The 15,665-nt window shown below is 42.1% G+C and overlaps 1 protein-coding gene across 2 annotated transcripts in view; it reads left to right on the top strand.

The window, feature by feature from the left end:
* Positions 1 to 480: 480 nt before the first annotated feature.
* med30 (mediator complex subunit 30) overlaps positions 481 to 15,665 on the top strand; it is a 38,401-nt gene continuing 23,216 nt past the window's right edge. Inside the window, exons 1-4 of one of the 2 annotated variants that reach the window (XM_084563492.1) lie at positions 481 to 548; positions 1,417 to 1,712; positions 3,821 to 3,979; positions 9,835 to 9,942. In XM_084563492.1, the coding sequence (XP_084419618.1) occupies positions 1,521 to 1,712; positions 3,821 to 3,979; positions 9,835 to 9,942 (459 nt within the window). In that variant the 5' untranslated portion in view covers positions 481 to 548; positions 1,417 to 1,520. Of the gene's footprint in view, positions 549 to 1,416; positions 1,713 to 3,820; positions 4,031 to 9,834; positions 9,943 to 15,665 lie in introns of both variants that reach the window. The other variant, XM_084563491.1, reaches the window with a different exon arrangement.

Below are 15,665 nucleotides of genomic sequence, written 5' to 3'. Positions count from 1 at the left end.
CAGTCAAATTAAATCATTAATTACTATCTATTTTTAGGCAATGGTGAATTTAAACAACGTATATATAGTCATATTTAATGTTAAAATGAATAATATTGCAGTTTGTAACAATTTAAATATCATCTTCTTGTGAGAATTAACTTAAATATGTATAAAAAACAAATCTATTTGCGCTTCTACTTCAACAACTACAACCGCTTGTCACGTTGTAAGTTCTCGCGATATTTCTTACCTTCCCGAAAAGATTAGTTTGCGCCTTTCTTTACCGTAAGGTTCTGATTAAGTTTGATACACTGGGAGATATTAGCGTATTTAAAAGGCGAATATAGTCGTATTTAGTATTTAAAAAGTTCGTAATGATTAAAATATCTTCTTCGAATTAAAAATCACTCAAAATTGCTCAAATAAATGTCATTGCGCTTCTACCATATCCCTTACGGCTAACTTGTCACAGTGTCGATTCTCGCGATGTTTGCGGCAGCTGAGATCCTGGGAGCAGAGCAGGAGACTTGACATGTCAACAAAAGCGATGAATTATCGCCACACAGGTAACACCGCACGCTGTCTAATGTGCCGCTAAACAAACATCAACCGTCACTCCGTCGTTTCGCCTTAGAGCTGTGGCCGTAACAGACAAACAACACACACAAATGAAGGATGGGAAAGTGTCGTGTGTGTGTGTGAGTGTTGGACTGTCCACTTAGCTTTTTGGTGACACTTTTTTACATGTGAGCTAATTAACCCGTTATTGGTCTGAAGGCGTCTCTGTGTGATATTTAAAGTCCCGAGTGGAGACTAAGAGACGTGTAACGGTGTAAATAAACGTTTAACTGCATCTAAAACCCCCGGTGTACAACTTATTTAACGGGCTGCGACGTTAGCACAGAGACTTTTAAGCTAGTGAGTGCTCTGTTTTAGATGCTTTATGTTAGCAGTTTTAGCATTTTTGACTTGTCAAGAGTCGGGAAAGCACAGGTGTATTAATTATAGCTGCATTCATTTTAAAGCAGGTCATGTTTTTGTGCATTTAGGTTCACTGTCATGTCTTTCTGGGACTTTTTATACAGCTGAGCCATGATAAATACACCTGTACTGTTGACAAAGTCAAAATGTGTGCTGTGCAACATGTGTACTGTACCATGCTACTGTGGCTGAGCTAAATGCTAAGCTAATGTCTTCCTCACACTGCAGTGTTTACAAGTTTCTTCCTCCTTATTTCGTAATAACTTTGAACATTACAGTCAGACATTTTGTTTATTTATGTTGTCTACACCACTCTTAGTTTTATTTTTATTTGTCTTATTTGTTGGGAGTTGTTGTAGTTTCATGTTACTGCTGCCGTACCTGTACATTACACCTGTGACAAATGAAAACATTAATTTTCCTCTCCTACTCCTGTACAAAAAACACCTTAAGGCATGTAAAGGTGTGCTGGCGTAGAATAACCTGTCAGGTAACCCCACCCGGACCTCCTCCTCCTCCTCCTCCTCCACCTCCGACATCGTCAACCAGCTGTCTCCATGACGACCCCTCCTCTGGTTCCGCCCTTTTGCGGACAGCCGCCCTCGCAGCAGCAGCAGCAACAGCAGCAGCAACAGGCTCAGGCAGCACGAGATGTCAACACGGCCTCGCTGTGTCGCATCGGCCAGGAGACGGTCCAAGACATTGTCCTCAGGACCATGGAGATCTTCCAGCTCCTCAGGAACATGCAGGTGTGCCTTGCAATGTCTCTCCGCCCACGGTGCATGTCGAGTGTGCTTGCACGGCACCTTTGCTTATTCTTTTATAATCCATGTGTTCCCCGTAACAATAATGCGTTCACGAGACACGTTACCATGTGTGAATAAGGACACAAATGAATAAAAAGTGCAGTAAGGGCATGGTGTCATTGAACACAAAATGAAAAACAAAATATAAAAATTGGAACAAACGGTAGCAAATGACAGAGTCTGTTAATATTATAGGATAATTCCAGCCGACGACATATATAGGAGGCTGAGAGCAGCCGGTGAAAAACTCTATCAACTCTTTTTTCCGACCTCAACCAGTACATATCAGAAGAGAGTTTAAAGTTCACTTTTGCTAGCGTGTAGGAATTTAGAGTCTTGTCTGAATTTCTATTGAAATGAAATTCCAAAAGAAATTGGCAGAAAATACAAAAATAGTTGGCGATATAGGAACAAAGTTCAAAGTTTAAGTCAGCAGCCTGGCTCCAAATGTGCCCTTTTTCAGTTCAGTTCAATTCAGTTTTGGTTATATAGAGTCAGTAACAATACAAATAGTCTCAATCTGGCCTGAAACCCCTAGAGCAAGCACGAAGGCGACGGTGGCAAAGAAAAACTCCCTTTTAACAGGAAGAAACTTCGAGCAGAACCCAGGAAGGGAAAGGGAGAGGGAGAGAGGTACATACAGATTACATTACATTTTGATATCCCAAGGTATTTATCTCTCTGGATAAATAAAGTATCTATGTATCTGTCTAATAATGCATGATATAAAGACAGCCATACATAAGCTACAGTAAGATACAAAAGCAAGTCGAACAGAAGTGGACATTACCATTAACAGTAGTCGGACCTCATGTCGCCAGCTTTTCAAGCGATTCAGGATTTTGATTCGGGGTTGGAAGAAGTAGGTCGGAGAGATCACTCTAACTAGGCCGATAAGGTTAGAGAATCGATGCATGAGAAGAGAAAGGGAAGTGACTAAAGTCAACAAAACCGTAAAAGGCACTCAGAAGGCTCTTCTTATCTCATCTGACCTTTTAATCTATGACGAATAAACTGTAGACCGACTGATCAGCATGATTCAGGAGCGGCCAGCTGTGTACGACGGTTATGAGCTCTTCTAGCTTCCCTGACTTCCTGTCAGGTTGGTTTGTGCCTACTATTAGAAACAAAAATGGAGTTAGTGCGGCTGTCAAAATGTGTATGATTAATCACCACCAGCTAAGCAAGTGTTTTTCCTTCAAGATTTTTTAAGAGATTGCTTGTGCATTAGCTAGTTCTGCAGGTTGCATGCAGAGCTCTGCTTTGTCCTGAAGACGAGGTCAGCCTGAGTTTATCACGTATGTCTGCTCCTCTGAGACGCTCCTCCTGCACCTTGTTAAAATCCCAGCCAGAGATGAGCCAAAACAGCATGCCTCAGCCACAGAATGCACAAACAGCACTGTTGTGACTTGTTTTTTTTTTAGATCACTGTCTGTAAAGACTGTCTTTATAGTCATAAAAATTCTTCGTACATCTCCTCTTCCCTCCCTCTTTCTTTCTCTTTCTGTCTGTCTCGTCTCTGTGCTTGCCCTGAAGGCAGACTTTTTTCATTCTCTGTAGGATGTTCATAATCAGACAGTGCTACCCTAGAGGCTTGTGGATCCTCTCAGTAAAAAAGCGCCTTGTTACTCTTTAACACCCATTGTTGTTAAAAGCCAGTTATGCCGCCTCTGTATGGGCGTGAGAGAAAAACATTCAAAGTGCATCAGTCGGAGCTGTTTAGCTTTTGATTAAAAATAAAATGTTTAAATTGACAGTTTATCACACTACCAGGACCCGTTTCAATGATAAACATATTTTACATTGTATATGTAGTTGGATTGCTCTCATTTTTTTAAGTAGAAACACTTTTTATCAGCGTAAATAAAAGTACATTCACTGTGCATTAGTGGAAGTCTTCTAATGGTCTATTACCAGTTAGGGAGCAACAGAGGCGTTTCTGTCTTTTGGCAGTCAGTGGCGATCAATGCCTGTTGCTCTTTATTGGAACTAACACAATCTTGAGGTTTGCTCTGTGCTTAACACAAAGATTCCTCTGCGGTTCTTCTCAGCTGCCGAACGGAGTCACTTACCACCCCAACACCCACCAGGACAGGCTGGGGAAACTCCAGGAGCACCTACGAATGCTTTCCGTGCTCTTCCGTAAGCTGCGCCTTGTCTACGACAAATGCAACGAGAACTGCGCCGGGCTGGACCCCATACCGCCGGAGGTGAGACACGGAGACAAACACGAAGACCAGAATTTTCTTTATGTTATTGAGGTAACTGATTGATGCGTTTGTGTACGCTAGTTTGACAGATGTGGGGATAGAATCTGATTTACTTCATCAAGTTTATAGAATTCATTAAACTCTGCAGCCAATGATTGTTTAATGGGGAACTACTGTTTTTTTACAACCTGGACCTTATTTCTAGCATAAAATACGATCGTTTACTCACCCATATAACTTTTGTGTGATTCGTATTCCTTCAGGAGATAATTAGATCAGCGTACATCCATATAGTGGGAGTGACTGGGGCACCGAAACGCAGATTCTAAATAACGCATTATCTGCAGAGAAACTCATTAATTTCACCAATATTTTGTTATCGTACGCTAGTGCTATTCCCCGTTGAGTCCGGAGTTACCTGTTATCATCATCCGGGGTCTGTAGATTGACCTACAGACCCCGGATGATGTCTTCTGACCTGGATGATGTCGTCTCTGAGCTTGTTTACCTGTAATTTGCTACTGCTAGTTTTTTACAACAAGGCTGAATATTTTTCCGATTCTGAGGTTGTGGACGAGCCATAGCAGACCCTGGATGATGATAACAGCTACCTCTGGACTCAACGGGGAATAGCACTAGCGTACGATAACAAAATATTGGTGAAATGAACGAGTTTCTCGGCAGATAATGCGTTATTTAGAGGCAGTCACTCCCATTACATGGATATACGTAGATCTAATTATCTCCTGAAGGAATACAAATTACACAAAAGTTATATTGGTGAGTAAATGATCGTATTTTATGCCAGAAATAAGATCCAGGTTGTAAAAAACAGTAGTTCACCTTTAACTTAGAATCCTGCTTCTCAGGACTGATGTCCTTAACCTTAAGGTGTGAACATAGTTTACTCAAGGCCTTTATTTACACATCAACTGAAAATGAGTCATAATGGCTCAACAAAGATGCAATTAAAAGATTAACTGCTTAAATATTACATTTACATACTGTCCTTTGTCTCTACATTGTGTTAAATTTGTAAGAACTTGTGGCATTTACAAAGGATGAACACTCCTCCTTGTGGTTTTACAACATGTTCTGTAGCCGCGCTGCCTTCAGTAGTACATATAGGCATACACATGTGCCTTTTTTTTTTTTAGTTATATAACATATTATTATTATATCCATTAGTGCACACTGACAGTACAGTAGCTGCTAAATGCAGATTCGTTTTTGTACAAATGTTATTAAGTTGTTTCAAGTTGTGGTGCAATGATGTCTGTGTAACATCACTGAGTCTACAGATCTGAGAAATTACACGTTTTAAGTGTTCTGAGATTACACTGATCAGGCATAACATTATAACCACCTTCCTAATATTGTGCAGGTCTCCCTTGTGCGTCCAAAACAGTTGTGACTCATCAGAGAAAGGACATGGGCCTTCTGAGGGTGTCCTGGGACCTATGGGTTGAGGGGAGGGGCCTCTGTGGATCATCCCACAGATACTTGCTCAGTTTGGAATCTAGTGAATTTGGAGGCCAGGTCAACACCTTGTGCTGTTCTTCATGTTTTGTTGAGTTGTTCCTGTTGAGGCTGTCATTGCTATGGGGTGGGGGTGCCTGGTCTGGTCTAGGTGGGTGCTACATGTCTGAGTAACATCAACATGAATGTCAAGTCCAAAGGTTTTCCAGCAGAACGTTGTATTTTCACAAGATGGTCGATGTTATTCACTTCTCCTGTCAGTGGTTTTAATGTTCTGGCTGATGGGTGTACATTGTTATATTGTCAGCTGCTGCTGAGAGGCTAACCTCTCATCTTACCTTGAATCAACTCATGCATTTCCTCTTAACCAAACCTACAACTACAATTAGATTTTACAGGATGTGGTTGTAACTGCTGTAATTCCAGTTTTAATTTGACACGACTGATTGATTGTTCTAGATGCAGACGTCAGCACATACTTTCTGTGCTTGTCAGGTTTTTTTTTATTTGTGTGCTTTGAGTCTCTACCTCATATAACCCAGCTTTTCACATAAACTGTCTTCTAAATTAGGAAGCTGTTAGTCTAAAAGAAGTAGGCCATTGTTAATGCCACACTGCACACACACACACACACACACAAGCTCGCAAAGCTGCACACACAAACGGCACACCGTTAACTTTTACCCCCGGGGACTCTTATCTCACCTACTCCCTCTAGGTCTGTCGTTTCTCTGCTCGGAGCAGATTCATTGTCGGCTTCAGGTGAGTCTCCAGAGTCTCTTTACCGCTGGTTACCGTCACCAGCCACCCTCAGGAACACTTGAGTTCAGCCTTGCTCCGTCTCTGCCTGTCTTCACGGGTTACATAGATTGTGTACAATTGCGTGCACGCACATAAACACTGCAGACAAGGAAGAGGTGCAGTGCAGCATGTTTTCAACACGTGTGAATTTACACACACTGTATACACACACACATACTGGCTCACTGGGTTTGCAGAGTGCGAGGTCCCATGCAGGGCCACGCCGAGGCTATCCACCACTGTTTGATTGGATTTATGACTGCGGCAGTCCCTTCCCAATTTCTACAGATTGGCTCGGCGCTAATCTCCTTCACCAGACTCCTACTGAGCATAAAGGAGACTGTGGGAGGAGACCAGTCTTAAATTGGAACAAATTTGTGATGGCTGCCACTGTGTACATTTTCTGCGTTGAATAACACAGCCGCCCAGAAGCGTTTCAAATGATCCATATTCTGGTTGTACACAATGACTCTCGTCTGCAGTTTTGGCCCTAAATCAAAATCTACGACGCCCTTTCTTTGACATTTTCCTTTTGCCCCCCTCTCCTTGCACCTTATTTAAATGTTTAGTCATTTCCCATTGAGAGCCTGAGACCCGGCCTACTGCTGACCAGCCAATAGCTCAGCTCGCAGTGTTTGTCTGAGGCTGAGGGTTGTTGATTTTGGCCCCAGCACACATGCCATTTATCATCCAGGGGAATTCAGGTGCCCCTGCTTGACAGCCGCTCACTATTGGCTGCCCCGAAACAGGAAGTGGAATCAATGACTCGGACAGTGTGACCTCATCGCAGCCTAATTAGCAACAGACCCGTTTAATGAACAGCTGGACAAAACCCACACGTCAGCGCTTTCCTCTTTTTCTTTCCAGCTGCTGTTGTTTTTTTTTTTCCTCTGACACACTTTCTCCCTCTTTACGTATCCCTTTTCTCTTTCTCCAACCCCTATGTTTTTCCTCCTTTCCTCCAATTCTTCTCTCACAGCTGCTCAATATTGGCTCCCTCTCCATTTCTTTCGTTCTCTCGCTCCCTCTATTTGCTCACATCTGCTTTTTCCAATCTCCAGCTTCTACTTTACCTCTGTTCCTCCTTCTTTGTTGTCCACGACTTCTTCCCCTCTTGTCATTTCCTGCAGTGAACGTCCGCGTCATTTCATTTCCCTCTCCCCTTACCCTGCTAGTTTCTTATTATTTCGTTTTTTTTTTTTTCTGGTTTGCCCTTTTCCATGCTTTTCCTTTTGTCTCAGTGAGGCAACCTGGAGAACTTCATTACCCCATTCTTCTCTGTCAGGCGGGCAACCACATCCATCTTTCTGTGGACGAGGCAGGGGTTATGACTCACGCACACACACACACACACACACATATGCTGCACAGCCACAAATGCACACACTCGCTGCACACACTTGCACACACTCTCCATCCATCTTTCCCACCCTACTCAGCACATTTCATTTTCCCCCCACATGCTGCCAAAATCAGCCCACTACCTTTAAAATTCGATATGTCATTGGCTTCGGCCTGACATTATCTAATGAAAAAACTTTCATCTTTTCCCACTTAAAGTTTTCCCCGAGTTAAAGGCGACCTCGTAGTTTGTCTGTTATGATATCCTTCACGTGTCCTCGCCCGTCTTTTCTCCCTCCAAGAGTCGGGAGTTTGCAGCTTGGCATATGGAGGTCAGCCTGGAAACTGACTGGAGCAATGAGAGTTTTCCAGATTTCTACATTTGTCTGTCAACCCACCCACCGCTCTTGAATTCTCTCCTAACCTTTTTCTGTTTTTGTTTTTCACCTCTGTCTCCCTCGCTGTTTTCCCTCATGTCTCCTGCCCTCTTCAACCCTTCAGTGTTTTTTTTCCCCCTCTGTCTTTGCACATCTTCTTCCTCTCCCTTTGTCTGTATTCACTGCTGCACGTCTAACTTTATTTATTTATTTTTCTTACTTCGTGTTAGTCTTGACTTTGGACCATGGCTTCCAGGTTATTTAAAACATCGTCGGCAGGATCTCTGCTCCAGCTGCACAACCTCAGGCCAGACTCTGTGGTCACTCATAATATTTTAAAGAACAATTTTTATCGTGCCAAGTCGTTATCAGAGCAAGGTGTGCTTTTCCCACCAATTTGCATTATTTTTATTGCCGTCTAAATTGTTTGGAGAATGACCTAATCTGTGTTTATGATCTTGTCTGGAACTTTTTGTTTCCAAAAGGAAATAGTTAGTTCCAACAGGAATAATTTTGGTTCTAGTATCACAAACACTCTGCAGAGTTTAATGTTTTAATTTGAGAATATGAAACTATATTTGTCTATATTTATAGTGTGTGTGTGTTTTTTCTGCGTTGTATTCAAATCTGTGCAGCAGCTCCGCAGGGATTATGTTGCATAACATCAATCACACTCTCAGTATAGGTCCTTTATATTTATATATATGGTGTTGTTATATAAAGAACAATATGTTCTCAAGACAGTCATAGATGACTTTATGTACGACTGCAGCAAGTCACATGCGCTTCTCCTCCTACCTGAGGTGACCACTAGGGGGCAGTGTAATGCAGAGCAGCAGCCAGTGACCCTGTCGATTCTCAGGAACGCTACCTCGCCTGAAGGCTATTGCACATCAGCCTCACTGTAGTGTCAAGCAGACAAGGTCAAGCACACAGAGCGTTTAAAAATGAATTAATCTCCCACTTGCTTTCTCTCTCATTCTTTCACTCTGGCCCGTCTCTCTTCAGGCCTTGTTTGAACACTCGCACAGAATCCCCATTTTCATTACTTCATGGAACAAGAGTATCAGACTGCACAGAGATACACGGATCAGCCAAACCATTGAAACCCCTGACAGGAGAAGTAAATAACATGGACCATCTTGTGACAATACACTGTTCTGCTGGGAAACTTTTGGACCTGGCATTCATGTGGATGTTACTTAGACACCTAGACCAGACCAGACACCCCCACCCCATAGCAATGACACTCCTTGATAGCAGCAGCCATCCCCAGCAGGATGCAGCCTGACACAGACACACATACAAAAACGGTTTAGGAACAACTCAAAAAAGCATGAAGCAGCACAGCAACAGCACAAGGTGTTGACCTGGCCTCCAAATTCACTAGATCCCAAACTGATCAAGTATCTGTGGGATGAATCCACAGAGGCCCCTCCCCTCAAAGGACCCCCACTAACAACATCCTGTTACCAGACACCACAGGACACCCTCAGAAGACCCATGTCCATTCTCTGATGAGTCACTTGGAGGCACAAGGGAGACCTACACAATATTAGGAAGGTGGTCATAATGTTATGCCTGATCGGCTCTTATGTTCCTTATTCATATAAATGTTGACCAAATAAGATTTATACCAGATGAGTCTTGGTTGGTAACTTTTCAAAAAGCATATTTATTTGCCACAAACATAAACTATATGATATTAGTTTACACTGTATATTTCACTGTTCTGCTGTAAGTGATTATGCAATCCACTTCTTTTGTATAAATCAGCGTGTTTGGAAGTGATCCTCTTACATTTGTCTTGCTCGCAGTAAGTAATATAACCAGATTTGTGTTTGCCGTCCCTTCCAGCAACTGATACCCTTTGTGGAGGATGACGGCTGCAAACACGAGGACCGCTCAGGCGGGCAGAGCCGCCCTGCCAGCGAGGAGAGGAGAGAAATCCTGGAGGTCAACAAGGTATTGTCTTCTGCATCTCAGCAGCTTAACACTCTCAGGTTTGAAGGTTTGAGTCCCAGGCAGTGGTAAACAATAGGAGGTAGAGGGGCTCATGGGAAACAAAACAAAAAAAGATAATTAGGCATGGAATTAATTCAAGACAATTGATTTTACTCATCATCATTAACCGTCCGTTTTAATCTGTGACTTCCTATTATCTCGATAGTATACATTCAGGTTGTAAAGAAGGTTTGTAGAAAACAGAATTAAGAGGTTACACTTGATAAACTTTATTGTTTGCTGAGGCAGTTTGTGTGTTTAAAGGAGGGAAGCACGCTGCTGGGAAATGCAGTTTGCCACTAATGCAATTCACAACATTTTGCGTTTAGACGGATGATTTCAGCTATCGTTTAACTTCATTGCTGTCTTAGAGGGAGCTCCCTTACAAACATTTGAACCTGAGGATGTTTTTACAACTCAGCTGGAGGCAGAAAGTAACGGTGGACCAATCAGTGTCGACACCGAGCGGATTAAACAGATCAGATTATCATGTGGTGACTGGACCAAATGAAACTATATCTTTGTCATTGTCTGTTACAGTTAATCACTCGCAATGTGCATCTGCAAGTAATCACATTATTTGTCTATTTAGACTGTGTATGCTTGTGTAAATCGGTGCAGTAGCTCTGCAGATATTATTATGTAGCATAACATCAATCACAGTCTGAGGTTAGGGATGTAGTTTAGCTTCATGTCCTTGGTGTGTGTTACACAAGGAGCAGTGTGTTCGCAAGACGTTCAGAGATTACTTGAAGTACAAAATCTTAAAAGAGCATTATAGAGGCGATGTATGGAGTCTGAGCACCTGGACTGGCTGTGAGCGGTGTGGTGGGGTTACTACTTTAAAGAAGACGACTGGAGTGTGTGTGTGTGCTTCTTCTATCAGAGCTTATCAGGGTTATCTCACTGCTCAGTCTTGCTGAGAAACTGGAATAATTATAGGAGGTGTTGCAGGACTACTGGAGTGCTGATGCAGTGACCTTATATGATTAAAAATCTGTGTGTGATATTAATAATCGGTTACACTTGTTGCCTTTGCCGTCAGTGAGGCTGCTGCTTCTGTGGAACAAAGGATTGGAGGAATACGTCCTCAGGAGTGCATCCCTGATTTTTTGCTGACGATGTTGTTCTGTTGGCTTCAGTGGACCGTGATCTGCAGGGCAGTTGTTTTACAGCAGAGTGAAGTGGCTACATTCACACGGACGCTAGTATTTCACTAATAATCAGAATAATCGCCCATTCCCCACAAAAACGACTAGTTTCACATCAATCGGATCGCGAGTGTTGCAGTCAGCCTTTGCTAATCTGGAAGATATTAGTCCCTAATAATCATGTAAATGCTTGATCTGATTGTTTCTCTCTGGTGTTATAAATGCAATCTTTTTGTACATGTTCGCCAGAAAGACGCAGTTATCTTTTTCTGTTCAATGATTTTAAAAGTTGTGGGGAAAAAAAACAAAGACAGTATAAAGATAGACAGAGGAACTGCTCCTCACAAGTGAAGCCAAAGCAAGTAGAGCTCCCCCTGGTGTCTGGCTGCAGTATAAGTCACAAGCTCCGCCCCCGCCATGTTAGTGGATGGAAACAGGAAGTGACATAATGGCGACTACCAGTTGCCATGTCAACCGCTCCGTAAAGCGGGACGTGGGAGTCTTTAAAAAAAACAAAACAAAACAAAAAAAACAAGTTAATTTCCTTGTGACTGGTGGGGTAATGTTAATTAAATGAAAACGAGAGTGAGTCTGCCGGAAGTGTGGTCGGGTCATCAATATTGCGGCTCCGCGTGGCGCCACTCTCGGACCGTACTGCGCAGACTCTGGCTCCAACGTCGCAAGATGGCGCCGCCCGAATCCCCGGGAAAATATCGTCAGCTTGGCCGATGCAAGGAAGTGGCGACACGTTATCCATATTTATACAGTCTTTGGAATAAACATTGTGTTCTTCTGTTGCATGAAAAAACTTGAATACTAGGTCTAAATGAGCTAATAAGCTACATCTGTATTTTAAAATGGACACTCATTTGCCAAAACATTAGATACACCAGTGAAAACTAATAGATTCTAATATAACAGTCCTCATTAATGATTGTTATAATTTTCAATTTAGGTTGAAACAGTGATAATTCAACTGTATGATAATTTTGAAGGATGTAGTTTGTGGTGCTGTTAAACTGGATTGAATTAAACTCTAAAGTATTTCTGGTATTTAGCCCAGCCCACTGGAAAAAAAGTAGGGTTGTACAGCAATCAAGATATACTGAGCTAAGATTTAGGGCTGTCATATTAAAATGCATTCATTTTCACTAGTGTACCTAATGAACTGGCAAGAGTGTATTTCAAACTTAAAAAACAAACACGAGCTGATCATCGACTGCAAAGAGTTGAGAAACCTAGCATCTGCCAATGGTTTTAAATATTGACAGGACGAATGAAAAGCTGGCTTGATTATTTTGTTCACCCCATCTTGTGAGTAAGGTATTCACTGTTGGAGTGATTTCAAGTGTCAGACATCAAACACACTGAAGAGCTCTTCCAAATTTATTCACTGTCAGATATGCTTTTGCTCAGCTGTGAAAGAGTAGTTGTGTTGTAAGGCTCAGAAGTGCAAAGCAGAGAGCTTTTCTTCAGACTGACAGGCCGTGTCCATCAAGACTGAAATGTTGCTGAAGAAAGGAAAAATGAGAATGGAGATGAACGGAGAGACGGCCTTCTGTGGCATTAATTAAAATAATCCAACAATAGAACATAAATTGGTCCTAATCTCTAAAGATTTGATGATTTAGTGATAACCAAGTAGCACTGTACAGGGCTGAAAATTGCTAACTTCGACGTGCAGTTATATTAATGGCCACTTGAGGCTGCCTCCAGAAATGAGTCAATTCCCAAAGACCTCCATGTTAAAACGTGCAGCTTTACAGGAAAAAAGAAATAAGCCTGGTACAAATAACTGTATTGAAATTTTATGTTACTTGTTTTAATTATATCAAGGCTTAAAGTTATGCATATACACTGATCAGACATAACATTAAGACCACCTTCCTAATATTGTGTAGGTCTCCCTTGTGCCTCCAAAGCAGTTGAGACTCATCAGAGAATGGACATGGGCCTTCTGAGGGTGTCCTGTGGTGTCTGGCAATATAATGTTGTTAGTGGGGGGGCTTTGGGTCCTATGTATTGAGGGGAGGGGCCTCTGTGGATCATCCCACAGATACTTGATCAGTTTGGGATCTAGTGAATTTGGAGGCCAGGTCAACACCTTGTGCTGTTCTTCATGTTTTTGTTTTGAGTTGTTCCTAAAGTGTTTTTGTGTGTGTACCTGTGTCAGGCTGCATCCTGCTTGTGGATGGCTGCTGCCATCAAGGAGTGCCATTGCTATGGGGTGGGAGTGCCATTGCTCTGGGGTGGGGGTGTCATTGCTATGGGGTGGGGGTGCCTGTTCTGGTCTAGGTGGGTGGACATCAACACGAATGCCAGGTCCAAAACTTTCCCAGCAGAACATTGTATTGTCACAAGATGGTCAACGATATTTACTTCTCCTGTCAATGGTTTTAATGTTGTGGCTGATCAGTGCTTTGAGTCACAGGCTGTTGCCGTCTCAGGTTGCTCGCTGTCTCTGACTCCACCATATTTGAATTAGCCAGGAGTCGGTCGTTCAGAGTCAGGCACTGCCAACACGGCGACTTCTAAAGCCGCCACACTGAGTCTCAAAACTGCTCTTCAGGCGACGCCACTGACGGTTCATCCATCTTCACAGTCAGTGGTGACAACCATAGTTACCGCGGTGTCAAACTGTAGACACATTTATTGATGAGCAGTCAAAGTCATAGTGAACTTTGACACTTGAACAAGATAATCACATGAAAGCATAGTTGGAAGTGTGTACTTGTATTGTATTTGAGCTGTATTATCAGTAATATTTAATCATTTACAGTAATGCATATTTTTCTGTGAATTCCTCATACATATGTAGGCAATATGAATCCAGTGTGGACATGACCCACCCCTCCATTTATTATGTAAGCTTCAGTATTTAGCATTAGAGTTGCTATTGCATAAAATGGTCTAAAAAATGGGGTTTCATTTTAATTGCACAAACACAACAAGTGTAGTGCAGATCAGATTGCGTGGTAAACCTGATATTTCAGTTCATGTAGATGCAGAAGGATTGCTGAATCCTAAATAAACCGGAGGGTATGGTGTTTAATGCGTTCCCTCTTAGCCGTGCACATCACTGGTTCCACTGCTCTGAAAACATCTGCACTAATCGCGGTGACAGCAAGAGCTCGACAACTGGAAACAGGCTCCTAGCAGCCCAATCTAAACGCGAAACAACTCAGATCTGTAGCCGGAGACAGATGGTGTGGCTTTTTATCCAACTTGTACGATAACGATTATAAAAACGTTGGTGGTTCTGCTTGTGTGACTGCATCGATCTGAGATGGTTTAATTTCTACTGTAAATCACGTCATGTGACATCATACCATGAAATGTGACACAAGCAGTTGAATGCATTGTAGAATAAAACACAAAATGCTGCTTGTACTAGAAACGGAAATAAAAGAAGATGCTGTAATGCAACTTAAATAGCAGAATCATAACCAACCAGTCTGATCTGTGTAGTCGTGGTAGGGCTATCATTTTCACATGATTTAATAAAGGTAAACACAGCGGACAGTAGAACATAATGGCACTACGCTCTTGTTTTCTCAAATTGGAGGCTGCATATTCAACACCACATCCGTCCTGTTCCCTTCACATGGCTTCAGGGATTTGATAAACTGAAGGAGAAGCTTTTAAAGCAGCCGTGGACGACGACACATTCTGTAAGAATCACTTATTCTAGTTTATATCATTTGATCAATGCAGATTGATTTACAGACGCTCCTGCTTCAGACCCAACAAGCCTCAGTAAATCTGCCGGTTTAAACACATTTGTGATTAATTAAAATGTTTTATTTATATTTTAAACATCTCACTTACCATCATTGTTCTGCAGTTTCTTATTTATAAAACTGCCTAAATGGCAGCTGAGTGAAGTTACTCCAGGAAAAAGATGTGATTTTGAGTCTATTCCCAGGATTAAATACCATTAATGTGCTTTGCTCTGCCTCATTTCAACCAACCTCCCACCTCTTTGCACCTTTTCTCCAAACCTGCACCGTGCGTTCTGTGCTCTTTACCAGAATGCTTCACAGATGCGTGAAGTTCAAGGTCAGGAAATTACCTAGCTGTTGAAGCACTGTTTGTACTGGCTGTTGCGCCTCCACAAGAATAGAGCCCAAGTATGTTTTAAAAAAAGCTTTCTGTTGTGTTTATTTTAGTTTGTTCCAAAGAGTAGAGGCGAGGCAGTGCAAGACAAATCACCACAGAACTATTATGATTATTAGGAGGATAAATGTTGATTTTAATGAAAAGAAAAATGCAGGAATGAACTTTTTTTTATTTTTGCAGCGTTGCTGAACTAACCACGGGGACATGACACAAGCTCTCTTAACACTGACAAACTCTGACCCTTGATGTTTTGGCATTTGTCATCATAGATTATTTCTGAGTCTGGATTAGGTTTAATCTCTCTCTGGGAAACAGGCCCATCAAGATGACATTAAAACGCTGTGTGCAAATATCAGCTTTGGGTCGATGAGACCTAGATCTAGCTTAAACAGCCAGAAGTCAAACACAATAATA

Source organism: Chelon labrosus (genome assembly GCF_963514085.1).
Source record: "Chelon labrosus genome assembly, chromosome: 16".
NCBI classification, from domain to species: Eukaryota; Metazoa; Chordata; class Actinopteri; order Mugiliformes; family Mugilidae; genus Chelon; species Chelon labrosus.
This window is presented reverse-complemented; position numbering and strand designations above follow the sequence as displayed.